This window comes from Battus philenor, unplaced genomic scaffold, assembly GCF_028537555.1.
Source record: "Battus philenor isolate CCGP_79_NKW_IND1 unplaced genomic scaffold, ilBatPhil1.0.hap1 SCAF_2, whole genome shotgun sequence".
Taxonomy (NCBI): domain Eukaryota; kingdom Metazoa; phylum Arthropoda; class Insecta; order Lepidoptera; family Papilionidae; genus Battus; species Battus philenor.
The window spans coordinates 10,786,319-10,814,313 of NW_027181682.1; the positions used below are offsets into that span (position 1 = coordinate 10,786,319).

General features: G+C 31.8%; 2 protein-coding genes across 5 annotated transcripts in view; one reads left to right on the forward strand and one right to left on the reverse strand.

The window, feature by feature from the left end:
- The window catches only part of mib1 (mind bomb 1), a 152,755-nt gene extending 138,340 nt beyond the window's left edge, over window positions 1-14,415 (reverse strand). For 2 of the 3 annotated variants that reach the window (XM_068764969.1, XM_068764968.1), the window contains exons 1-10: window positions 14,235-14,415; window positions 13,945-14,140; window positions 12,739-12,935; window positions 12,041-12,208; window positions 11,856-11,963; window positions 11,146-11,331; window positions 10,065-10,232; window positions 9,147-9,291; window positions 8,444-8,625; window positions 290-559 (exon numbers count right to left, since the gene is read on the reverse strand). In XM_068764969.1, coding sequence (XP_068621070.1) covers window positions 290-559; window positions 8,444-8,625; window positions 9,147-9,291; window positions 10,065-10,232; window positions 11,146-11,331; window positions 11,856-11,963; window positions 12,041-12,208; window positions 12,739-12,935; window positions 13,945-14,140; window positions 14,235-14,294 — 1,680 coding nt within the window. In that variant the 5' untranslated portion in view covers window positions 14,295-14,415. The remainder of the gene's footprint in view (window positions 1-289; window positions 560-8,443; window positions 8,626-9,146; window positions 9,292-10,064; window positions 10,233-11,145; window positions 11,332-11,855; window positions 11,964-12,040; window positions 12,209-12,738; window positions 12,936-13,944; window positions 14,141-14,234) is intronic. The other variant, XM_068764970.1, reaches the window with a different exon arrangement.
- A 493-nt stretch (window positions 14,416-14,908) lies between these two features.
- On the forward strand, window positions 14,909-24,864 carry LOC137922040 (CDK5 and ABL1 enzyme substrate 2). Of its 2 annotated transcripts, XM_068764882.1 has the most exons (9): window positions 14,909-15,294; window positions 16,346-16,461; window positions 17,146-17,329; window positions 17,669-17,929; window positions 18,385-18,420; window positions 18,902-19,016; window positions 19,560-19,750; window positions 20,244-20,451; window positions 21,630-24,864. In XM_068764882.1, exons 1-9 carry the CDS (start codon window positions 14,945-14,947, stop codon window positions 21,768-21,770), a joined length of 1,602 nt encoding a protein of 533 aa, XP_068620983.1. In that variant the 5' UTR covers window positions 14,909-14,944; the 3' UTR covers window positions 21,771-24,864. The 2 variants fall into 2 exon arrangements, with proteins under 2 accessions (XP_068620983.1, XP_068620984.1); XM_068764883.1 differs by lacking the exon at window positions 18,385-18,420.
- Window positions 24,865-27,995: the final 3,131 nt, after the last annotated feature.

Genomic DNA, 27,995 nt, shown 5'->3' on the forward strand with positions numbered 1-27,995 from the left:
GGTCTCATGCAAAGTCACATTAACAGGATCTAATAAAAATTAAAAAAAAATCTATAAAAATTTTCAATTGATAACAGAATACATATTATAAATTTATTGTGGACTCTTCTCAGACTAATTGCGTTTGAACCCTCGTAGTTTTAAATTGAAGGACGCATTTATAGGGAAGTTCAATCTGATTGTAGTTTCTATCAAGTTGGGCTCTTCTGGCATTCTTCTTACGACGTACTCAAGTGGTCACTTTAAATGATCGTTTGTGGTTGATAAAAAGAATAAATAAATAACATACCTGCAAGCTGGGATGCACGGCGAGTTGCAACAGAGTGCGCACAACTCCGAGATGTCCTTTATTAACGGCGATATGCAAAGGCGTCTGCCTGCGGCGGTTTCGAGCGTTGAGGTCTGCCCCGGCGGCGGCCAGCGCTCGCAGGGCAGCGGGTTCATCGCCAAAAGCCGCATGGTGAGCTGCACGGTCACCGTCACGATCCTCCGCATCCGCCTCCGCGCCCGCTTCTACCAGAGCTCTGACCACTTCCACGTGCCCATTTTGTGCAGCTGCCTGGTGGAACAAGAAATACGTAGTTGATCAGTAATATGTATAAATATTTTACACATTCAATTTATAGCTATTTTGCTTTTAACTAATGTATGGTACACCCTACGCAATAGTTAATGATTTGAAAATAAAGTGATTATTGTTTCCTATATGTGCTCCTGCAGATTTTGCCGGAAATTATTTCATTTCAAAGAGACTACTTTTTACAGGATGATTGGAAATAAGTGTAAAAGCTTTAAAGGTTTTTGCTAACAAACAAGTGTATACATTAAACTATAACACGTATAACTAATGACTCTGTGTATTGGGGTAAAGTAAGACAATCGTGTACACAATAACTACTTGTTAATTGTACGTTTTTCCCTACACCTTACAACTTAATCTACCTCCATACATTAATGCGTAGGCATTCCTGTGTTTAAATTAGAGGACGCCGTAGCAAATGTTATTAACAGATTAATAAGGCGTCCCCTCTAAAGACTCAAACTCTCTTAAGAAAGTAACTTAGACACTTTCTTGTACAAAAAACGAAAAACAGTGCCCTGATTAACCGTCATGACTTCCAGATCTTACATCGGTGTGGACTGCGAAAAAATACAGTCAGTACCTAATCCAAAATAAATTTATTGCCTAAACTTATTTTTTATTAACTATGTAAAAACAATTTGATGCATTGGTTTAATGCATTGGTTAATGTTATAATAGTGTGACGGTATCGAGATTTTAGTTTTTTCATAATTTCTTGCATAACATGCGTGGTTCGATGCCAAACCTTTTCTCTTCATATAAAACGCGTTAACGAGATAGCAGCACTTTTTGAAATATTGTGACGTGCGGGGAGGAGAGCTTTTTTAAAATCGTTCCTAGTACAGGGAAGGATAACTCTTGAGAGCTAAGTCTAAACGTGCGCTTACAACACTTGATTCAAAGTTAGGTAAAAGCTGTTCCAGTATATTTAGTCACGCAACAGGATCAAATGAGGACAAATATATATACATTATCATCTTAGAGCTACAAAATTTTACCTTATGATTTGACTTTAGGGACTACTAAGACTACTTACTCTTTAAAGGTTTTAATGAGAGCGGATATCCCACTTATAATGTGTATTCGATTTGTTAATAGATTTGCAGGCCGTACCCTTCTAAAGTGATCTATCGGCGCCGACTTATGGACTAGCATCAAACATCAATTTAAAAAGAGAGTGGAACAGATTCCTCACATCAGACTTTTATAAAGAGCACATTTAAACTAAAACAGTTTTATTGTTACTAACATTTGGGCGATATGCTCCGCTTCAAATATTTCAATGGTTACTATTATTATTATATTAATTACATTTGTGTATCACCATACCAGTCAGTAAATTCAAACTTTTGTGCATTCTAGCCCATTTGGTAGCGATAAGAGCATTATAATCGAAATAATGGCGACGCCCGATTATACAACGTACGGCTGAAACGCAATAAAAAGGCAATTTAATGCGGTAATGGCTCACGAAATCCTACATCGGGATCAAAAGCAAAAACATCGGCCTTTGATGCTTTAACAAAACATAAAAATAGAACAGCGATTGAGAGATAAGTTAAAATTTGATTTAAAAATAAAGCGAGCATAATTTCCGATCAAACCAACTACTGTTATGTATATTTATTAATTTTTAGTGCATTGATTAATTTATTTTTTGTCCGCATAACATAACTAAAGTTAATAACAATTATAATTTCACAGTATTTATTGTTAAATAACAATAACAGTATTCGGTTTGCAGCAAAAATTTGTTTTAAATTGCATAAACCTCGTTAAAGTGACTAGCTAAGGTAGCTTATGCAACCTTTATGTGCCCTAGATTTTTCTAGGTACGTGTAAAAAGAATTTCCTGGATGTGAAGTGTTATTTCAAAACAAGAGTATTGCAACATTTAAAATTTAAAGAAGCCTTTTTCCTGCTAAGGTAATGGGGCGCTCTATGACCCTTTGTTGGGCTGGAGTGCTTTGTAAGTACACGTGTGTGCGTTTAACGCTAAAAATTATCGTTTAGTTAACGCGTTACTTGCGAGGAAAGTGATAATAAGTTTAGTTAAATGTTGAGCGTACGCACGAGGTAAAATATCAATGATAATTTTATTTTTACCCTTGCTCGTTTATTTTTACATCATTTCAGCTCTCACGAACTAAAAGTTTAACTTTATTTTTATCTTCGTTCAACCCAAATAAAAAATAAATAGTGGCGAATTTTCATTACTATTAATTTAAAAAAAAACGATGTTATTTATAAATTAGTACAAATAAAAGTACTTTTTTAATTTTGCACTAAACTTGTTATGGGTGAGGTATCAAACATTTAAGTTATCTAAAAAGACTATATAAAATGTGATATGGCGGACAAAACTTTTGGATCCGGATTCTCACTGCTGCCAAACGGCATTTGTATATTTCGCGGGTTCGAAGTGGCAGGGCGTAGAGGGCGCCCAGCCTTAAAACTGTTTTAATATAGCAAAAGTCGAATGCTGCCGGAGGAGCCTTAGCACAGGCTGCTACATAATACTATTTCACCGAATTGAAGAATTGCTATGCGGTGTTAACGATTGCGGTTCATTTAATTTTAAGTAATACGACTCTAACATTTGAGAATATACATAAAGGAATTTTGTAATACAAAATCTTGCGAAATGCCACATTTTCTCGTCACTATTGATATCCGAGATGGTATGTTTCATTAGTCGAATAACTACAATAGTTATGGCGTCCGCAAACTGGAATAGAGTAATGCATACACACTGTTTCACGGCAGACATTCGCTACAGCATCTTAGCGCAAGCATTACTATTTATCGGGTTGGAGTGCACTATAACTATTAATATATAACAACGGAAGCATGCTAATTGTAAGTTAGTACTGCATAAAATATCGTATTTCGAAATCCTTGATTCCAGCTCCATACAACTATTCATTTCATGACAAAAAAAAATCATCTTACGCGTATTAGGAGTCCACAGTTACAAACAGGATACAGGACAGTTAAACTTACAGGATTAACGTGATAATATTAGAATAAATTAATGACTGTTGAGCAATATTAATATTTCACTTTATATTGTTAATCGATGTTAATGATTATTAATCCTTTAATACGTAGTTATCATTAGATGTTTTAACTTATACTACATGCACCATGCAGATGCCAGAAAAACAATAATTTATTTTTAAGCGAAAACCAGCTAAAAATGCGTTTACGTGCGTCGTTTTAACAATACAAAAACGCTCTCGTGCATGTTGATTGTCGTTTAGTACTAACTTTTATTTTACTTTTGATTGGGCGTGTTCTTTCATTGATTGCTGTTTAGTCTCTGGCACACACCGGCAACAAAGAGATCGCATTTTTATCCAAGTGAGACGAAATAATTTTGCACAAATTGTCAACCATTTCTCGATCGAATCTTTAAATTTCTCTGCAATGTTTGATGCCTTCTATACTACTAGCTTACTAGCTTATAAAAAAGCGATATATTAACTCTGTCCGGCGAACAAGAATAACGTAATCAATCATTGAATAGTGGATTAACAGAAACACGATCTCGTATCACGAAGTCTATCTATAAAATAATTAAAGGCTATGTATAAAATAGTAATAAGTGACAAGCGCCATGTAGTTCGTCATGCGCTATGTAGTTCGTCGCATGTACTTTCCGAGTGAGCATTCCTTTAATTTAGCTTTATTTTAATTATGTGATGCAATTCTTTTGAGTACTATAAAGAGTAAATAAAAACATTTCTTCACGATAATGTGAACTAGCAAAATATAATCATTTTGTTTCCATAAATATTTTAAAAAATCCACACAGTATTAGCTTTTCAAATAACTTATTTTATTACAATTTTATAACGTCAGAAGTTCAGTGAAGAGTTCAGAGAAAATGATAGGTTTCACTCGCATCCGATTCTAATTAAATAGTTCCCCTCTGACACAAGCGCTTGCTTTTGTAAGCTATAACCCCCACTACTAATCCCAAGATTATCTCCCATTCCTAACAATCACTTCCAAGAACATTCTGTACATCAAACAATGAAATATTAAGAGACAACATAAGTAACGTTGGATTAAAATATGTTCGTCATAAAAAATGACCGTAAGTTCAATGGAGAAATTCGTAACTTCTGTCTTCAATTTGAGTTTATTTAATAACAAAGAATGAAATTAATTATTCAGTTTAATCTACTGATTAAATAATTTAAATCTTATAAATGAATTAACGTAGTCCTGCGAAACGTGTTATTTCTGTCAACATTGAGATAACGCAACAGTATTATTAAATTGTAAAGGATGTATCGATACAACTGGCGGCCGCTGCCACTTTTGCGCAAATCCAATCCAAATCTAGAACGGTCGGACAAACTGGGCTATTTTTATTATGTTCGTTAAAATGCGAATAAGTCCAGTCAAAACATATATCGTACAAGAGAAAAAGTAAATAAAGGTTTATTTTTCCTATACAAAACAATTTTGGCGCCAATCTAAACCACAAAGGCAATTTAGGATATAATATAAAATGTTGAGTATCTTTATTTAGGTGTTTCAGTGTGTAATAGAAAACTTATTTTAGTAAATAATCGTTAATTACTAATACATCAAATCAATAATAAAGTGATCAATATGAGTATGTTATCTAATTTTATTTATTTGTTTTTTAGATTGCGAAAAGTGAATAATACTTGACAGTACAAAGGCAGCACATGTGGCTGGTATGTTATACAGAATGATTGGAAATTGAAACAAAAGCTTTAAAATGGTAAATGGAGCTATATATTTACTTATTTAAAGTTTATACACATTTAAATAAATTTCTCGCCATATATAATAATAAGTAGGAACACACAACACAATTTTTCTTGGTTCCAGAAAGTATAATTGAGAATAATTGCCTAATAAAAGAATAATAAAAGCCTGTCCTCCGTATTTAGTGTGCAAGTGTATTCTCTAGATGTGCTGTTTTGTCGAAAATTCCTAATCAATTGCTCCACCAACAATTTTACAAACTGCAAAGGTGACATTGGTTTTTCTTTATTTATCTTTGTGGCAATAGTGTAGAATATGCATGAATTTACTGTCAATTTCATCCACCTGAAAAATAATTTTCACCGCTATTTCAGGTATTTTCTCAAAAAACAATATGTTGCAGCATATTGGTCGGCTCACGCATATTTTTTGTGTAATCAATAATAATTTTAGGTTTTACTGCTTCACCGCCACATCTTCTATCAAACTTACAATTCTTTTGTCCTTCCATGCGATGACTAGCGTTTTGCCTTTTTTGCAAGCCACTGTTTACTTGCTTTTTACAAATTTCAGTTTTTTTATTTCCATTTCTAAATATTCCCTATTTATTATTATTGTGCCGGTGAGGAAATACTTCATTTTGGCAGTTCTTTAGCAAGTGGTATGCTTGTACAATACCTGTAGGTATACTTGCGATAACTTTTAGCATTAGGAACATTGCCCAATAGTTTTTTTATACAGGTCTAAGGGAACTACAGGCAGATCAGGTCTTATGAGATTTTCAGTAGTAATACTACCGTAATAAGGCAAGACCAAATAAACATAACCGGTATTAGAGTCGGCCACAACATTAATTCTAATTCCCCATTTAGTCGGTTTAGCTGGATTATATAATGGCTTCATCAACACAAATCGACTGATAAGATACAAAATGTACGGAAAATTTTTAATTGATGTATTGTAAAAAGTTTTAACCTTTTGAACTGCCCGCTGGTGCATTTTCCTGTAAATTAAACATCCAAAATATCTATTTATTTCTGTCTTCTTGTCTGTTTGTGTTGAAAACTTTCTCTTATTAATACGCCTGAAAAGAATGGAATTTTACTGTTGGATTTGGTAAACTAATATTCCGGGAGATTTGCAATCTGCATGGTTCCCATATTCTAGACCACTCCGATGAAGGCCAGAAATTTTTTCCGATTAATATCTCTCCATGTATTCCATATTGATCTCCGTGACAATTACTTTCCTTATATTTTTGAATTTGCGTAATCATTTTTCTCTTTTATTGTTAAATCATTCAAAGTATTAGTAAAATATAATCGAAAAAAATGTAATTGTACTTTTATATCGTCGGAAATTTGTGGTCCGGCAATTCGAAGTGAAAAGTTCGAAATATCAAAATCGATAGGAGATATCCAATTCCGAAACATCTATCTACTCGTCATTTAGTTGAATCCGTTGTGTCTTCTGCATTTTTTCCTGTATCATCTTCAGTTGAATCTGCTGTGTCTTCTACATTTTCTCCTGTATCATTTTCAGTTAAATTTGCTGTGTTTTCTACATTTTCTTCTGTATCATCTTCAGTTGAATCTGCTGTGTCTTCTACATTTTCTCCTGTATCATCTTCAGTTGAATCTGCTACGTCTTCTACATTTTCTCCTGTATCATCATCAGTTGAATTGGGTTTGTCTTCTACATTTTCTCCTGTATCATCTTCAGATCACTCAAAATCACTTTCAATTCTCGGTATGTATCGTCATATAACAGGAAATATTTCACTATTATTAGAACTGAATTCATAGCTTAATTCAATATTGTCTGTGTTATCACGGCTAAGATCGTCTATTATTTACATTATGTTCATTATAAACTTCAAATTATAATGCATCGCCTACTGTCAATATCACTATAATGTTCAGTTTTTATTTTATTAGCCGTTTTGGGGATATAAATATGAAATTAAAGAATAAAAACAACAAATAAACTGGAACCTAATACACTCTACTGGTGTATAACAGGACTTAACTCAGTTTATAGTAGTATAATACCCAGGGTATAACGCATATAAGGTATCGAAGATGGATCAATTATAACTTAGACGTAATTTACTTTTAGTTCAGCTCCATACAAAAAAAAACATTTTTTTTTGCCTAAACTACAAAGTTTACGAAAAAAAAATATAAAATCAACTTCGATTATACTTTACTAGATCTATCGATTAGCATTAAAAAAGTGAAAAACCCAATCGAACACAAAAGGTTAAGTTGGAGGAAAATAATTTTCGCAAACAGTATGTATTAACTAAAGTTATTAGTAAACTTGTTATAAAATGTCATTGCCTGTACTATTTGTATCTATCTGGTTTTGACTACCTTACATTTAAAAAAGAACTTAGTATAACTTACGTTTAAAGGTAATTTACCTTTACTTTTCCTTCTGTTAAAATTCGTGAATCTCATGCAAAAATTCGATATAATTTAATTTACTTCAAAAAAAGTAAAAAACGAAATGCTGACCGCGAAAAACAAAACGTGTCGTTTATGGCGTGGATAGGGCTCGCAATGAGTGGACTGACGACATAAATAAGGTCGCAGGAAGTCGCTGGATGTGGGCAGTGTAAGTCTGGTAATCAAGACGATCTTTGGGAGAGACTTATACCTTGCAGTGACCGTCTATCAGCTGAAAAGTAGAAGATGGATCTAATACATTATCAGAAGACTAGCTAGTTGACTCAAGCGTTTTTAATCCGGGTATCTACGATAAACCGCGCTTTAGTCGAGTCCGTCTTCTATGATAATAATCTAGACTACATAAATATGTAGCATTTCAGCAAATAGATAATATATCCATTAACCTTGATTTGACACAATCAAATTTCCGCCTATTTTATCTCTTCAGGATTCTTTAGGGAGTATTAGGTTAACACCGAGAGAGGACTGCATAAATTCAAAGTTGGCAAAGTCATTGAACGAAATAGCCCATACACAATAGTTTATAAATAAACTTGAAATAAAATCTGATACACATTTTTATACAAAATGCGAAGGAACTTTTTTCCTGAGCTATTAGAGATGGTGATACTTGTGTATGTTTCATGTATGTTATTACCTGCAGAGCGGTGTGGCCGCCATACACGCCGTTGACGTCCGCACGGGCGCCGTCCGTCCGCGCCAGTATGTCCGCACATCGCGCCGCATCACCGTTCGCCGCTGCCTTCACAAGTTCCTCGTTAGCGTCGCCTGTTACGTGCGATTCGAACAATTTTTTCAAAAGCACTGACAACCGATCGCCTAAAAATATAATTGACATCAATGAAATGAATTATATATGTTCATTGCAATCGAAAACAGAACAATTATCATTGTAGTACAGTTTCATATACTGGAACCATGGAAACCCAAGGAAAGCAAAGGACAGGATAGTATGAAACAAGCTAATCATCGATTTCGTCTAGGCGTTTCAAAACGGACACGACTTTAGAAAAGAATAAACGTACGAGAAGAGGAAATTTATATTAGATAATAAATTCGCTGAGTAAAAGTAAAATTTAAGGGATTTTTATTCATCGCGAACTTTCGATTGTGCTTCGTGAGGTGTTATAGCTGTGGAAATAGTTTATTGAATAATATACCTTTTCCGTCGATTTAAAAAACTCGTGAATAGGTTATGGACATCTTCCATTATTTTTATAATTATTAACGTACAAAATATTATTGCATGCTCAATTTAAAAATAAGTTACAAGCATTTTTGAAAAAAAAAAATTGCAACAAGTTTTTTTATAAATCCTTATATTTATAAAAAAAAATTACCTGAAGAGTTCCCGTGTACGCTGCCGTCAGACGAAAACACCTTCGTCACAGCATTAGGGTTGTAAGTCCACGAGGTATTACAAACTTCTACTTTAAGATCGTTGTCGTGATAAATCTGTTGTACGCGTCCTATTTTTCCGAGGGTCTGCAACAAAATATACGTTTCTTACTCCGATTCATTATATAATATATGTCATATCAGGTAAATAAAAGGTAAATAAAAAGGTAAATAAAATTATTAACATGAAATTTATAATATCTTGGCATAATTTTTTTTGTAGTATCATCAGATGGAGTGAGCAATTGTTGAGGAAATAACTTGCATTTCTATACATTCATCATATAATGAATTTTAGATGTTAACTCCTATTTACTTAAGACATTGAACCAACTTCGGTGGTACCACCTTCCAGTGGGCGCAAAACGGACACGGATTCGTTGTTTTTGATGCTTTAATCGCGGAAGCGAATGAACTTAAGTTAGTTAAACTAATTTTATCATCATCATTTCAGACATAAGACATCCACTATTGAGCATAAAACTCCCTATAATTTCTAATAAGACCCGACAACGGTCTCGTAGCCCTATTTCAGAACTTTAAAGACCCAGTAAGTATCTGCTCGACATGGATCTCGTCATTAGTTCATTCAAAATAAATTCTTATGCATTTATAAAAACGCCTGACGACTTTTTTCAAACGTAATTTAAATAAAATTAATAATATGAAACATACACACTAATACAGAATAACTATCACAGCAAATTACAACCATACAAAATGCAAACAGTAATAACACAAAGGTTAAAATATTAATAACTGAAAATTCTGATTAAGATATGGGTGAAGCATTGCATATTCGGATATTATTAAACAATGTACTCATCAAGCAGAACACTTTGTGTGTCAAGAATACATACTGGGGCCATAGCCGCTGCCCACTCGCCATGTCCTCGTTGAAGAGCCTTGACCCGTTCCTGATCCGCGCACACCTCCACCAGGTCGCCGACAGCGAAACCGGTTCCAGAACTTGTACTGGCTCCCGCACCGCTTGTTGATGTTGACGCACTCAAGTTTCCGCTGCATACCTTATTTCAGAAACATTATATATTTGTAAAAAAAACCAACGTTTTTAAAAAATTCACATCAAAAGATTATAATTATATAACTTGATTTGTATTGACTTCCTACTTTTACTTCCAGATTTTTAACAGACTTAATCTATTATCTCTATAGTATAACACTGACTTTTTTAATATCAGTGCATTTAACTAATGTCTCTTTTATTAGTGAATTTTCTTATACCTTAACTTAAACCTAAATTATCTGAAATTAATATGAATTTCCTTTTTGGTACTTAAGGTGGATACCATTAGCTTTACATTAGTATACATCAGATTTCATTGTGCTAAAGTTGTCTGTCTGTTCACCTTGAGAGTTGATGAGGAGGATAGAAATGCTGGACTTCTTCACCCATTTAACATGCTATGTGGCCTGCCCACTGGCACTTCAACTTGCTAATCGGCCAAGCTACATCAGTTACTTCTATTCTAGGATTTCTTCATTCCTAATTCAATTTCAAAGTAAAATTCTGAGCTAAATGTCACCTTGACTTATTGATCGCGTGTGAGCTGGCCAATGAGGCCCAAAAACAAAACCTAAGTTCTAATAAATATAAAATAAATGTTAACAACCTAATTACACAATCCTAACAGTCCAATCTCTATTAAATGTTACATTTCAAGCCAGAATATTCATAGTATATTGCGATATGGAGTACATGCAACGGTTATCTTTTTATTAGTTCCAACAGCTTCTTTACATACAGCATCATCATTATAATAAAATAATTGTTTACCTCAAAGTGTATTATCAATTTACAAATTATTAACTTGGTAATTATAAATATTTATTGTAGTTGTTTATAAAATCTTTCACAAATGATACTTGTCTATAAAAATAAATCTATGAATTTCTTTAAACATTTAAAACATGTATTACCTTTGTTAATACAGCAGGATTAAAGGTCCACCTGTTTCCACTTGGATATGACACGACAATGTCATGATCCTCATCAATGCCACTGACGGTACCAGTGGTGCTAAGACACTCGAACATTCCATCTGTCCATCCTCCATGCCCATGCTGAAGAGATTGCACTATCTCCAAGTCTAAATCAACATTAACCTGAAAATAAAAGTGAAATTTCATTAATTTAATAGTTATTTTATTAAACTTTAGCTATTAATTGTTAAAGAATCCATAAACATATTGGAAGTATTTTATAACAGTTTTAGTTGAAATTTAAAAATAAGTCATATTGTACCAAAATTTGCTGGTTTAGTACTACTGGCAAAGTATTAGCATTTTTTACATATTAATGTGAGACACATGTATTGTGAAAAATTAAACTTTTAATAAAAGAATTCTTCACTAGTAAAAAATACTTTTTTCATTTTTAATTACCAAATTTTAAAATTGTATCTTGCCACAATTCAACAATAACGTCAATTCAACATCCATTCATTTTTCGAAAACTTTCTGGGTGCTTTGGTTCATTCAAAATCCTTAATATATCATTTTTAAAAACTACTATTCTATTGCGAAGCTCACAGAACGTTTATTATTGAAGCTATTTATTTCTTATTCTATAAAAATATTATTGTCTTGAGAATTACTAAAATATAAAACTGTAATTTGAAAATACCTACCTGGTCACCAACTTGTAAGCCATGGGGCCCTGTGCGTCCAGGTCCAAGTTCACCCAGAAGAGGTAAATGTTCTTTATAAACATTTTGTCCTTTCACATCATTTAATACCTGAAATTAAAATTTATCATTTGTTTTGGCAATAACTTTACAATATTAATACATAAACTAGTTACATTTCAACTAACTTTTAGATCTGCCATTCCTTCAAAACCAACTCGATATAAATTTTTAGCGCCATTATCCCATACAACATAGGCTGCTGAACGAGGGCTGGCTGCAGACCAGTCTTGAATTTCATTGACTTTACCACGCCTTCCATTTCCTCCATCCTGATCTTCCCACTGCCAATCAACCTATAAGATAATTCATACGTTAATACTTTTAATTCAGATCAAGACCAATATCATAGTTTAGTTATAAGAACTTTTCAAGATGCTTTCAGAAGAAATGTCGATGACCAACAATGCATTAAAAAATAAAAAGAAATTAGAAATGGTTTCTGTATCTCATAATTGTAATAATAAATAATTGTAATTTGAAGTAAAGTAAAATATTTAGTCATAAATATTTATTTCAAAACTATGTTGTATCATTATATACTGTATGTATATGTTAGATACTGTGTATGGTTATGAGAACATATTTTTTTAGAAGAAAAGACATTAAATTTAGTAGATAATACAGTAAAATAGTTTAGTAGAGATCAGCTATGATCAACGGATTTTATGTAATTCCAGGAATAAGTGAGGTTGAGAGGCGTTAAGTTGGTGAAGCTAATTGGGGACAGCTAATGTATAATTACAATAAAAGTTCATTGTATTGAATATTTCATTAAAACTTCCTATTATATACTTATGCATAATATTTTTTTAATAATACTAACTCCTCTGACTACTCGGGCTCCAGGAAAAATACCTCTGACTGCAATCTTTTTACTTTTACGCCTTGGTTCAACAAGGCAGCGTTGGGCACCGGGTGCACTAATACGATAGAATCTGTGACGTAAATGATGTTTATCTCCATGGTAACAAACGGAGCAAAGGTCATAGTTACTACATTCAGCACACTTCCAGCGAATACCTGTAAGAAAAAAAAATGTTTTTTTAGAAACAAAAACAACTATTGCAATTTGAATTAAAATGATACATCTCAATATTACAATATTTCTTATGAAGTAGTGATAACTGAATATCTTGGTTGTGCTACATATGAATGACAATACTACAATGTTCACAAGGTAAAATGTGTAGACACACACCAACTAAATCTAGATCTCAGTGGAAATATAATTAACCTTGCATAAATTCCAATTATTATATACAAAGTGGTTAGAAATAGGGACTTAAGGAGGTGAATAAATGGCTTATTTATCGGTAAAGTGAAGATTCAAAATTTTTTTTCAATTTAAAAGAAACATTATATTAATTAATGTTTTATATTTGAATGTGACAGGTAAATAACTTCTGGCAGTACAAATCTGCAAGGACTGTTAGAAAATAATAAGTAATGTCAACATATATGAATCCAAATTTAGTAATCACTTTGTATAATAAATATTACCATAACTTTACTATATATTCAAAACCATTGATTTTTGAGACAAGGGTGTATTCATTAATTGACATCAAATGAGAGTTACACATATAGCCCTTTACACCTATATCCTCCTCCTATACAGAAAGTAAGTAGGCAGATGTAAGAAAGATTATTTTATAGCCAAATTTTTTACCAAAGTAAAGCAATTTCAGACAGATGTCAGACTAGGTAGAGAATAATAATAAGAAAGAATAATTAAATCATTTACTAATGAAATGTAACAATTATGTACATTTATCATTCTTCTTAGAACAATTTGGAGATATATCCACTGTATAACTAAATTGAATCATTACATTTTTTATTTGTTATTAGTCTTTACATAAATTGTGTGCTTTTATATGGGTCTTAATCTCAATTAAAATTCCAAGGCTGGCTTAGCACTAAAGTATTTCGTAAAATTTAAACATTGTATATCATTCAATACATAGGAGTAAAGTACTACGTCAGACATAAAATATTTAATTTTAAATTTATATAAAAGTAGCCATACCAAATATAGGCTGTTGGCGACATGTATCACACATAGTTCCTTCATGTTTGACGCCGGTCGGAGCACTATCCAAGATACGTAAGTCGTAAGCTCCAGAACATCTGTAATTTGCTGCTGTTCCATTATCCCAGACAACAACCACTTCTTCAGGCGATTCAAAATTCCTTACAGTGCCTACGTGACCATCACCTCCGTCCTAAAATGTATAAATTTAAAAGTAAATTAATTCACATGTAAAGATTATACTTTTTACTAATTACCTAAAAACAAACAATTGTAAAAGTATCTACCTGTTTGCCCCACTTCCAGTCAGGTCCTCGTATAACACGCGCCCCAACACCTTCCATCATAAATCTGATAGCTCTCGACGTTGTTGAGGGACTTGGGACATTCGACTCAATGTTTGCAATTTTTAAGGACAGATATATTTATGAAATAGTATACCTTAACTTGAATAGCTTAAACATCTACTTATTGTTGTCAACAAATATCTGTCAGTTTATCATTTTAAATAACTATTTCGTAATATGTATTACTACCGTGATGCCACTGATGTCTTGTCGTTTAAGTGTGATATATATATTTTTTTGTATTTTCTAATATACTACATGACAAAATAATAATCATGAAGTAGTTTAAAGTTTTTTGAGCAAGAATTTATTTGTCTATTTTTGCTACCAATAAATTTTATCAGGTGAAAACGTAAAAGAAATCTGAGTAAATCCCTTTTGCGTTGTAACTCGGATGATAACAGAGATACTAAAATTACGTATTAACTTTTCAGTCAATTTTACAAAATTTTAAATAAGCATTGTATGAAGTTAGTACATTGATTAAAATATATTGCCATAAAACAATGTGAAAGATGTCATTTATGGCAATTTACACTAATTCGAAATTGACATCTGTCAAAATTATAAATAAAGTGCTGCTATGCAGTTTAAAAACATCTGATATATCATTGGATGTACCGTAGTTAAATCTTAACAAAATATAACTCATGATAATGTCTACTAATCAAAATAAATATGAAAAAGCCAGACGTCGTCTCGCTGCCGTAACATTTTTATCAAATATATCTCTGGACGGTACATTTAAAGATACAGAGCTTTGCCAGATATTAGAAAAAACTTCTAAGGTTGACAAATGTGATACTGGACTGAAAAATGGCGATGTTTGTCATAATTTGGAAAGGGATATCGTATTACAAAATTGTGTCCGCGGCCGTAATAAAGTAAATCCAACTAGCCAGGTTAATCGTATGGGAGGTGATAACCATTCTATAAGTTCAGATTCGGAACATGGCCCTATAACACCCATTAAGACGCGAGGACATTCCTTTAGAGAAAGGTAAAAAATGGAATATTTTTTAAACACTAAAAACTATTTTAATTTCAGTTAAAAAGTTGAATTATAGTTTAGGTAAGAAAGCAATCTTTAACTACAGCTAGTATCAGAACAAAACCTGAATCTTTACTACCTTTAGAGGATGGAGATTTTTTTAAAAGTATGTGTGTCCTTCACCAATTAGAAGAGATTATATAAATATTATTTTTGTAATCCATCCATTCACAATCAAGATATTATCATATTTAACACCATCGGCATTTTAGGCATAGGACATTTATATGCTGGATACAGGCCTTTCTTGTAAATTTCCTGTAGGACAAATAGGAAGAAAGCAGTTTGCAGCATCTTATGATAAAAATTAACTCTCATTAGATATTAACCACATTTTATATGGCTTGGGTAAGAGATATTATTGACAGAAAATAACAATACCCACATATGTGTAAATATATCATATATATATATATATATATATATATATATATATATATATATATATATATATATATATATATGTATATGTATATTCCTAATCACCTGTGTAGTGATCACTTTGAAATATGTTACTTTAATTTTCTTCATAATTTACTTTTTTGTACACTTTTTTATACTACCTTTTTGTTGAAATTCAACCAGCCAATAAATTCTGGCAGTACAAAGTCTACAGATATAAAAGGGGTAAACAATATTTAATTTTAGTATATAGTCTGATCTGAATTTTTAAATAACTGGTCAGCCTGTAAATGTAGGTAATGTTAAAGCAAATTTAAAATAGCTTTAAACCAGAAAGAAATCTCTCTCACTTTTATTTAGACTTTCTTTATTTTTTGTTATATAAATGTCACAATAAGAGTTTTAACAAATTTTTATTTTATTTATTTAACAGTATCATTCTGTTCACATCTTTTCCATACTTGGGAATTACATAATGTATTTTCATATATGGAATGATGTTTATTAATAATGTTTTATAGAAGTCTTGCAGTTATTACTATTAATGTATAAATTTGCTGAAATGAGTAGTAATACTTTGTTATATTTCTTTGTTTAGATCTGGAACAGTAGAGCTGCATAAAGAAAAGCATTCATCAATCAGAAATCGAAAAACTATCCTTCCATCCAATGTCACTCAAGAAGAAAAAAGCAGTACCGAAAGCCTTAACATAAGTAAGAAGTTTAATTTTACTTAAAAGTGTAAATTGTCATAATTTATTTCAGTATTTAGCTAATAGATCACTTAAAAGTTTTGGGTATTTAATGTTTAAAAATACTAAATGCATTGAAGAAGGAAAGTCATTGCAACAATAATTGGTTTTACTATTTATTTGTGGCCATATATAAAAATGTATTATGCTCCTTACAATCAAGTTATTAAAAATATGATAGATATTAACCAAAATATGTGAAATATCTTCATTAAACACAAACTATTTGGACATGTTGATCTTGAGTAAATTTGACTAGAACCAGACACTGTGTTGTGCTATCATTTGAAATAAAGTATATTATAATAAGTGATCTGATTTACTTCATATATACATAAAGTTTGAGGCATTTATGAATAAAGAAAACCCTTGTATTAAAATTTTCATAATGCTACCAGTGAGGTGACACACAATACCTACTTGTGTGTGTGTAGAGACTAGAAAATATTTTCTGTTAATTTAACCTTCTCCATAATTTCTTAACAATAACAAACATAAGACATATCAATTTAAATATTGGATGTCAGACTAGATATGAAGATAAATCTATTTCTGATTTCGTTTTCGTTCTAAAAATGGTTTAAATTTCTGACAAATAATAAAATTCATTTTTTGAGCATTAACAAGTTTTAATTTTTTATTACAGATAGATTTAGAACTAGCAATACCTGTATACCTGAGAATCACTTTTATGCAAAGGAAGTGAGAGTTGTTCGTCCTAATAAAGGTGTTACATTCAAGGATGAAAGACTTGCTATTGCTCCTATACAAGGCGTACCTTGTGCTTTGTTTAGTACAATTCCATATTCCAAAACCATACGCAGTGCCAGGTAATAAGTTTATACAAGTTATTTATAAAACAATACCTATACTTTAGCCAAATTAACATTTAAAATTTAAAACAATATTCTTCAAAACGAAGCAACCTTTTCTATAATTTTTCCTTAAAAACATATTACTACGAAATTACTATGACATATTATTATGAACTACTTATTATTTGTGAAGAAGATGTTATATTGGTGGATCATATTATATATGTCATTGAGATCACTAAGTTATACTATGTGGATACAAGGCTTCTTATCTCTTGTCAAGATACCACTTCTTTTGGTAGTTTATATAATTTCCTCATTTTATTTACCAATTATATCTTTAACAATATCCAGATCAGACATTCGTAAAGATGGAGTTCGCAGACGTAATACTTCAGGACCTAGGCCACTATCATCAATTACTGATAATGGTATGGACCCATTTGATCTCCTTGGTCTTGAAAGAGAAGAGAATGGTCAAGATATTTCTTATTCAAAGTTATTGGTTCCATCTCGTGTCTGTACAAGAGAGCAATATCGTAAAATGTATGACAATGACTTAAGCGACAAACCATCTTGGAAAATGTTAAATCGGCATCCACATGTCATAGCTAGGTAAGCAACAAATTTATAGCATTCAAGTATTTTATAGTACATAAGCATTGAATGTCGAATATTGTTATTATTTTGATAAAGTCCAAAATTGTTTATTGCAAATGAGTGTAGCACATGCAATTACAGTTATTCTTAAATGTTCAATATACACTTAATTTATATTCGCCACATTCACATCAGCCATGCATTACAAAATAATAACTTTTTTTTAATATACAGCATGTACTTTTGATGTTTAAATTTTTTTTTCAATTTTACATGTTAAACTATTATTTTCACCAAACTTCGTATATTTTTTTTAACAATATAGGCGTATATGCTATACTATCTGATTTAATCCTTATGTGTGTTATAGTTTACATATTTCTTTTAATTTCTAATTTCTTGCATTAATGTGACAGTTATTTTTCCCGCCAATTATCATCTCATATCATTACTAACATTTTAAATTTCAGGACTAAATTATTGACGAGGCACAAGGATAGAAAATGGTAAACATTGCAGTGATATTAAGTAACAGCTTTACACATGACAATTGTTTTTGTAGGCTCTTTCATATATATAATATTTTTTTAAGATCTTATATGTTTAAGCCCACTACAACAATACTTGTCATGAATTAAAATGATAAATTATGAACTTTTTAATGCTTACTAGGTAGAATAGTAAATAATCTTAAGGTGAAGCTAAATCTATTAAAGAAACTAATGCACTGAACTAATAATTATTATACACGGGTTTAGTATTTCACTGCAAATAAACAGAACATCAAGAATAAAACAATGCAAATATATTTTTTAATTTATTTTATGATTTGTTTAACATATTAGTTGCAATTTTATTTAAGTATCTGGTTTGCCATTTTTGCACATGCATGCTGATTATGTAGTAGCATGGGATTATCTAGTGTTAACTGCATGTTTGATTTAATGCTTATTTAATGTATTTACTTGAAATTGTTGAATGTTTTAGGTGTTTTTCATATGAATCCTCTCAGCGTTCTACAATAGCTTCTTCTCCACCACACTCGTCCATAGAAAATAAGACATTTGATTGGGATGAAGGGGCAATAATTTCCCAAAAATTTGTGAGTAAATTTATTATGTATTAGTTTATTTTAAAACTTTTAACATTATCCTCACAGATCAAACATATATTTACCTAAAGTTATTTTTTGCCTGTGATATTTACAAAAATATAGTTACATATTAAAGTTGCCTTTAGGTGACTTTATTAACTTTCTAATATATCCATACATTTTAAAAAGAAAATTTTCGGAAACTTAATAAGAACAGATGCAGTTTATTGTCTTAATCACACAAATTATATAACCTGTTCACATGGCCATTCTCATTTTGGTATAAAAATTTATTTCTATAATAAGCTAGCACTAACATTACAATATTACCAAATATTTTCCCCATTATAGCAACATATCAATTTTAGACTAATATTCATGCTTAAATCTGATTATCACATAAAATCTCTTATATTATAATATAGTTCTAACAATAACAGTATAATACTAAAATGTGACATATTTTGAGAAGATTTCCCATTCAATAAGTTAAATTTTATCATAAATATTAAAAAGTAGTAGCAATGACTTTATAGTGAATTTTATCATCAGGTACAATACTGTCCCAATATACTTGACGATCCGGAGCTGATTGCCGGCAAGCACCGAACTCTTCTCACATTTACTTCATATATGACCTCTATCATTGATTACGTCCGGCCTCAAGATCTAAAAAAGGAGCTCAATGACAAGTTTAGAGAAAAATTTCCTCATATTAAATTAACACTGAGCAAACTCAGGAGGTATGATTATTTGGATTTTTATAATCTAATTGATTCACTATTAGTATTTTGTGTAGCTTGAAACAAATACTGTAACATAGTCACAAAATTTTATAAAGATTGGTCGTCACTAATAATGTTATAAATTTTTTTTAAAAAAAATCTAGCTCAATACCATGCTTGCATTCGACACTAAGAAATGAGATAAAACTATAAATATATAGATATAACTTAGTACATCGATTTATTTATCTAAGGCGCCCGAACTTGACCCCTATTGCTTAAACAAATATCTAACACTATTTATTGCCTACAACTGTTTGGCAATTTGTAGGAACTTTTTTTAAGAAAAAACACTTGTAAGAAAATTTGTACTTTTGTAAGAAAATAAAAGGTATTGATTATTGTAAAACACGTACACATAAAGCACAGTAAAGAATAAAAGAATTATGTGTTGTGTACCATATGTCTATGTGTAATTATGTATTGTGTATCCTACTTATATAATTTACAGTATTAAAAAAGAAATGCGGAAAATTGCGAAACATGATTGCGGCGGAATCGATTTATTATCTGTGGCACAAGCATATGTTTATTTTGAGAAACTAATCCTGGCGAATTTAATTAATAAAGACAACCGGAAATTATGCGCTGGTGCCTGCTTACTGTTGTCTGCCAAGTTAAACGACGTCAAAGGCGATATGTTAAAAGCTTTGATTGAGGTAATACATTGAATTATTATGTTAATGAAGTATGAACATATCACACTAGTTAAATGCCAAGTTAATGCTAATAAGCTATTTATATTGTTATATAACTAAAGTGAATGTATAAACAATAAATCGAACCAACTTAGTACAATATATAATTGACTATCTAATAGCATCATCTCGATTTCGACTCATGGAGAAGCTTTAAGTCCTTAGGCCCCTAATTGGTCCAGGTGGACTATCAGAGGTGCACGAAGTATGCGACGGAGTTCGACATTAGTGTGACGAAAAACGAAAATTTATCTGGTTTTGATAGTGAAGAGCTGAAATTTTTAGCCTTGGCTTCATCTATCAATGTAGGCAGGTGATATCTTAAGAAGTTCAGCGACTGTTACTCGTAGAAACTTTAGCGTATTATATATTAGATATACTATATCAGATATATTTTCACAATTTTGTCGAGTTTTGGGAATATGGTAAAAATGTAGCTACAGGGGTTCCATCTTTACCAGAAAATTTTAAAAAATGTCTTTAAGAAAAGAAGTTCCGGAACCTCTGCTTTAGATAACTTGGTAGAAAATTAGAATTTAATTCATGGTAGATTATATTTTTCATTTATTTAACATTTACAGTTAGTGTTTGATAGTACATGACATCAAACCACTTAAATTTATGTTTATGCTATCAGATTTGACATATAATTTAAAAAAAACGTGTAACAGAATGTTTTAAAATGAAGTTAATAGGAATGACTGAAGGAGAACAAGTCCCTGTATGAAGTGACACTATGAGTATATGCAACGGTCTAACATCTCCTGAGGCTGCCCCGTAGAGGGGTAAAACACGTGTAGAGTAGATTAAAGGCGGTAGTTGTGTTTTGCATTGTCTACCGCACGGGCATTTATCAGCGGGCTTGCGGGTGGTACACTTTATTGCACGACTACTGCTGCTTAGCGGAAGTAGCTATGTATTAGTCCCTTTCTTAGTTAGTTAAATTATTTAGGAAGTAAGACTTCAGCCTGTGTTTAATTGTACTACTACATATTCATTTAATTATTACTAAATAAAAAATAAAATATGAAATAAATATAATAACATCACTTAATTATTTTTTTCGTTTTCGTTTCGTACTTGGCACTCATAGAAAATGTACCGTTTCAAGATCAATAAATAAATTGTTATGTTTTCAGCGCATAGAGACTACATTCAGAGTAAACAGAAAGGATTTGATTAAATTTGAATTTGCCGTGCTAGTGGCTCTGGAGTTCGGTCTCCATGTGCCTCCCTACGAAGTGTTCCCTCACTATCAGCGTCTTCTGCATGAATCGTGACCTTGGCGAAGACTGGCTTTCGAGCCATACATTCGAGTGTGTCATCGCAGAAGAGCCACTATCGTGGATAATCTTCGGAGCAGTGCTTGGATGTAAAAGAATCTGAACCGTTAAGATTTAACGTTTATTTTAAGAATTAACCGTTATTCGTATGATATAATGATGTTTGTGCTTGTTAGCTGTGACGCTTTATTTGTCGTATTTAGTTTATTGAACTGTGGTCCGCGATCTATAAAAATAAGACCACTTCGTTCATACATCAAATGGGGTCGTAGAAAAGTGGTTTATACCTTGTAGGTGTATAGTGTAATATAGTACGCAAAACATAGGCTACTCGGAGGACAGGTGCTGCGGTCCCTCTCCTGACCGCGCTAGCTGGTACACGAACGGAGCGGACGCATCCACCGGTGTGTGTGTGTTATGAATTTGTTAGTGCAGCGCGCGCACCGGGTGCCTGATAAGAGATGTGTAACATAGCGATTATGTGCGGGTAGAAAGAGAGCCAACGAGAGTTGGCACATTATGCACAATAAAATCTTAAATCGCCAGAATAATATTTTCTATTAGTCTTTATTTAATATGCACAAATTTGTTTATCAATAAATCGGTTGTTAATAATACATGATAAATGCAACAGTATAAAGTGTTTATATCAAAGAATTAATTATGCAAGTCATTAGACTATTACGAAAGTGAGTAGGATATTTAGCAATACGCATGTTAGAGATGAATCCGTCGAATTTTCTCATATTATATTAATAATAATTAATAATGATGCCAATAGTTAATTATTAAGAATAGTAGAAAAATAATTAAGGGCATTTTTAATTAATTGATTCGTTTTCAGGCCAACAATATTTTTTTAAATAGGCCAACTACTACTACTTTAACTACGCCAACCTAGTTCACTAGAAAACCTAATTTCAAGTTGGTTATCATTACTGATAAAGGCATCTTAGCTTTTGATGTTCATTTGTATAAAAAAATAACCCCAGGATTGATATATAACTGGCATCTGTCGTAAATCGTTAAAATATAGCGTGGGATATTTATAAAGATAGTTTTGCAATTATTAATTGATAAAAAACACATGAGATTAAGTTTTAAGTAGGCTTCTTTCTTATAACTATATAAAAAAATACCAATTTAATGAACTCTGTAATGCAATAAAAAGTATGCATTGTAATTTATCAGATAGCTTCTCAAATTTTATCGTTTCAGCATATAACTCTGGGTTTTCAATTTTGCGGCTCTAGATGAACATTTTTGGAAGATATGTCGAGTAACGGGGCGTAAACAATAATTTAACTTTATTTATTTTCATTGCAATATACTAGTCAAAATGAAAACATTTGCGTGTACGAACGTCAATTTTTATGCGGCCAAGCTAAAGTTAAACATTGTTTATTTGGCTCAAGTTATTTTTTGAGTTTGAAACATGACCGATGTTACTACTAATAGGTTGTAGAGAAAGTTCTATCGTATTTTAAAATGGCGGGTAATTTTTCTTGTAAATTTAAAAAAATAAAATTAGGATGTCATTCGAGAAATTGCAGTTTGGCCTTCATCATACAAACTAAGAAATATGTTTGGAGTCTACATGAATTTAAGGAAAAGAATTTGTCTGATAGTGTAAGAATGTAATCATCATTTCTGATTAGATGCAATGTGGAGGTGTTTTTAGAATAGCTGATAACTGGTATTGAAACGTAGATTCTTTATGAGAATATTAAGGGAAAAAATCTTTCTGCAAGCCAGGACCATCTTCAGCAACAGTTCCATAACCAAGTATCCATCAACAAAGCTACAGGCTGTATTGCTATGTTTGTGTCACAGGGAAGGTCCGGTGTATGAGTTACTGTAACAGAGAAAACTATTAACGCGGAACTGTTTTGCAATCAGCAGAATAAATCAAATGCAGCTGACAAAGAAAAAAAGACCAGCGTTTAAAGAAAGAAGTGTTCCACCGCCATAATGATAGACCACGAACTGCAATGGTGTTACTACAAAAATTAAATGCGTTAGGATAGAGTCATCGTCGCTTATCGTCTTCAATCTAAAATTACACCATCTGATTATTGCCTTTTTGATCTTTGCAAAATTATCTAACGGGAAAAAATCAAGTCTTTAAATATTTCTAAGCCAATTAATGACTATTTTAACTTCAAAGACGAGAATTTCTGCAAAACATGAATTCACAGGTTACCCGAAAGATTCAAACAAGTTTTAACAAATAACGGAGCACATATAATTGATTAATATTAAAAATATATTTTTATAATTTAATTTAAACATTTTCTTTAAAGTACGACAGAACTTTCCCTCCGACCCAATAAAAAAGTTATTATTCGTATAAGACTCAAAGTTATAAATAAAGAAAACGACGACTCATTTAAGCTTTTATAGTAGAGATAAAATATATTTGAAGAATTACAAACTAGAGTTTGACTAGGAATAGTAGATAAAGCGTTCACGTAAGAATACTCTGTATTACTGGCCACTACGACCACAATAATTTTTGGACTTTATTGCGTGTTAGAATTAAAATGCGATTTAAATTCTAACACGCAATAATCCAGTATGTATAAATAATGTTCCAAAAAGTATTAAAATTATTTGATGTGATAAAAAGTAGTTATTGCTTTAGGGAACTCTTATCGCCTCACTAAGAATATATATGTATACAAATAATTTTAAGATCATTTAAGTGTTGAGTTAGTTATAAGGGAAATAAGTTTGGGGCCAATTCTTGCCAAACCGATGCCAGGATGTATGTGGAGGAAAATGTAATTTATTTATGTCACGATATAACTCATAACTTAACGCAAGGACCTTGCAATTTGTAAAGTTAAGAGAGGATAAAAATTAAAACTGGAAATAACACTTTAAAGCAGTCTTAAAACATAAAAAGAGTTTAAATAGAAATTATATTTTCTTACTACAGTAGCTTTAAGGTCTATCTACATATGTAGTTAAAACGATACACAAATAACTTACTAAAATTATTTTTATTTATAGTTTCGTTGATTGGCGACATATAGGATAAAATTCTCAACTGAAAATTATTTTTGTACATGTCAAGCTTCATACAAAGAGAATAAAAATGAAGTAATATATGCTATATTTTTAGTTAGTGTAGGTTTACAAGGGAATCCTACAATTCTGATTGAATTTCCTTTTCAATAATGAGCAAATATGTTACTTCATGTTATCACTTATTTGTTATATTTGATTTTGTTAATTCGATTAGAAATTTTAAAAATGCACTTCTATATTTTTGAAGTCTCAAGTCGTCGTCAATGTTACCTTTTCCTTTTTTTTGTGATGATAATTTTTTTGTTTTTATGTTCATTTTCTTTTAATATTATATTTAATATTGGCAATTTTATGTATTGTTGTGGATTAGATGTATAAATATTGTAATATACATAAAACGATTAAGGTTAAAAAATATTTTTGTACAGAGCAACTTTAGAGATGATTTTTCATCGATATTGACTTATCCAGACCGGCATGAATTGGCTTGGCAAGACGAAGTGTTAGCGGGCAGGTCACAGCGCGTGGAACAAATGGCCGCTGGGACCTAAAGTTTCTGGACTGGAGATCACATGCCGGCAAGCACAGCTGTTGACGGCCTGTAGCTGAAATCATAATGATCCCAACAACTTCTTAAGTTAACTGGCGATGCCCCGCATTTGTGTTGATGAAAATGCACAATATTTGTAATAAGAAAAATACTTCATAACAATAATGTTCAATCTTCCAAAATTTCCGTCATATTTTTAAATGCTCAGTCACTTTTCTTTGTACACACAAAATTGTTAAATTTAAATTCCAGTCAATGATAAATTATAAATTTTGAAACACAAGATAAAAAATTTTAGTCAAGTTTTTTTTACATACTTATATTTACATACCAAATAGAGTAGCGTTGTATTATTGGCACAGTCTGTTAGATTTCGTACTAACCATTTCATTGTTATTTTTTGAATTAATTGCTATTCCAACGTGTTATAATAAAGAATTGTTAATTTTTTTTGTTTTAATTGAATTTCCGGTTTATAAAAATATAGTGAAAATAAAAAGCTATGGTTTTGATTGAAAATGAAAAAAATTAAATTACAAATTGTGATTATACTGGGTCATTGGATATAACTGTAAAAACTCAAAAGGTGTGTATTTTACATGTTTTTGTACTTATTCCACGCCCTGTACAAAGTGATCAAATTGAAACATGTTACATTGTTTTTTTATTAGAATGCGAGAGGCTAAAAACTTATGGTAGTACAAAATTTATAGGAAAAGATAGTAAACAATAATTTTAATATGTATTGTAAGAGCTACATTATGCGACCGTCAGCGGCGCATAGAAAAAGGTAATTCCACAAAAATATAATTCCTTATAAACACCAGTATAAATATGGGCGAAGTTTGAATGAAATACACACTTCTATTTCGGATATCATGTTGTTATTACGTCATGACTTACCGGCCTTAGGAACAATCCCACAGTAGTGTTTAATAATGAATGTTTTAAAACGCTTTTTCCTACTATTTTATTATTATGTTATTTTATTACACACTGAGATAACTCTCTGAATTCTTTATTTTTTATTGGAGTATACTGCTGTTCGTGAGGCGTTTGTAGTTTCCACGGGTTCGGGGGGCAGGGCTACAACACGTGTATAGATAGCAAAGGTCGATGGCACTCTCAGAAGCTACGGCTCAGGTCGCTAAATTTGACTGTACTGGGAGATCGTCGAGCGCTTCTGGCGCAAGTACCTACATGAGGGAACTTTAGCATTCTCACGCGAAGCGTCCTAGAGGGCCGGACCCCGATCTGACTAGTTGAAACCCTGGCTAACATTACTACTACTTCGGAAAGCGTTAGCGCTAATAGAAAAAGTGGCGGAAATTACTCTATTCACAATAAATGTCACAAAAATGGCAGAGAAGTGTACAGAGAACCACTTAATAATGCGTATATGATTTAAGGCATGTACTAAATAACTATAACAGTAACATTACTGAGACTTGTTTTTGTGACAGTAATCTCAAAGCAATATTATTTTGCGCAGCGCAATTGAATAAAAATTAAGTTAAGAATTTAAAAAACGCGGTCGGCCGGTTTGTAAAGTTAACTGATAGATGTCGCTACTTAAAATAAATACTTAAAAAAGTTCACACTGATTAACTTTCCGTAGTATAACCATGTAGCCATGTAACTACAAACAATCCGTTCTTCATCTTCACCCAGTAGTCGTCGTTCCAGGCCATAGACGCCCACTGCAAGGCATAGCAACCTACCCCTAACATAGATATCTTCGGGGGAGGTCTATGCCATAATCGCCACGCTTGCCAGGCGGGTTAGCGAAAACATTGTGGTATTATGGTACGAAAAGACGGTGACGATTCTGTGGAAACTTGTTTCGAAGCACAATAATAAATGAGAAAAGTATGAATTGTATACACGACTGTATCCCGAGAATCAAACCCGCGATCTCTACAACTGGTCTATTATCCACAGAGGCGGATCTAACTCATGTAGCGCCCGTGTGCAATGCACACCCTGCCCTATAGGTTAAGCCGCTCCCGACTACCCAATAGCATTATTATATAAAGTAATCCTTTTCATTTAGCATAGAGAACCTCTCTTCCTACACCTAAGGTTTTCTATTCCTAAAATTTGTTAAATAAAGGAATAAAAAATCCATAGACTAAGTGGCATATATGTAATAAAGTTATTTTTTTAGTATTTATTTAATACCTCTTGAGTTTGTAGGAGCAACATTATGTCATCATCAGCCATGCATCGAAAAGGGGAATTCCACAGAAACGTAATTCTTTACATCCATCGGGCGAAAGAGAACGCTCTAAAATACTCCTCGACTTGTTACTGCTTACGAATTTGTATTGGCGAATCTTGAACAAATATACACATTTCTACTACTTCAGACTTCGTGTTGGTATTACCTCCAAGACCTACCGGCCGTAGGAATAATTCCACAAAAATTTTATATTTCTGCCATCCCTTATGGTAAAAAATTTAAATAAATATAGTTATGTAAATATTAAATAAAACCTTTTTAATCAGTCTTTAATTATTTTAATAACCATTTTTTTGCCGTATATCTAAACATTGTCACATGTCATTAGATTTTAAAGATTCTATCGTTCTTAAAGTGAACGAATTAGACATCATAAGGTCTTTTATTTGAGCTTTAA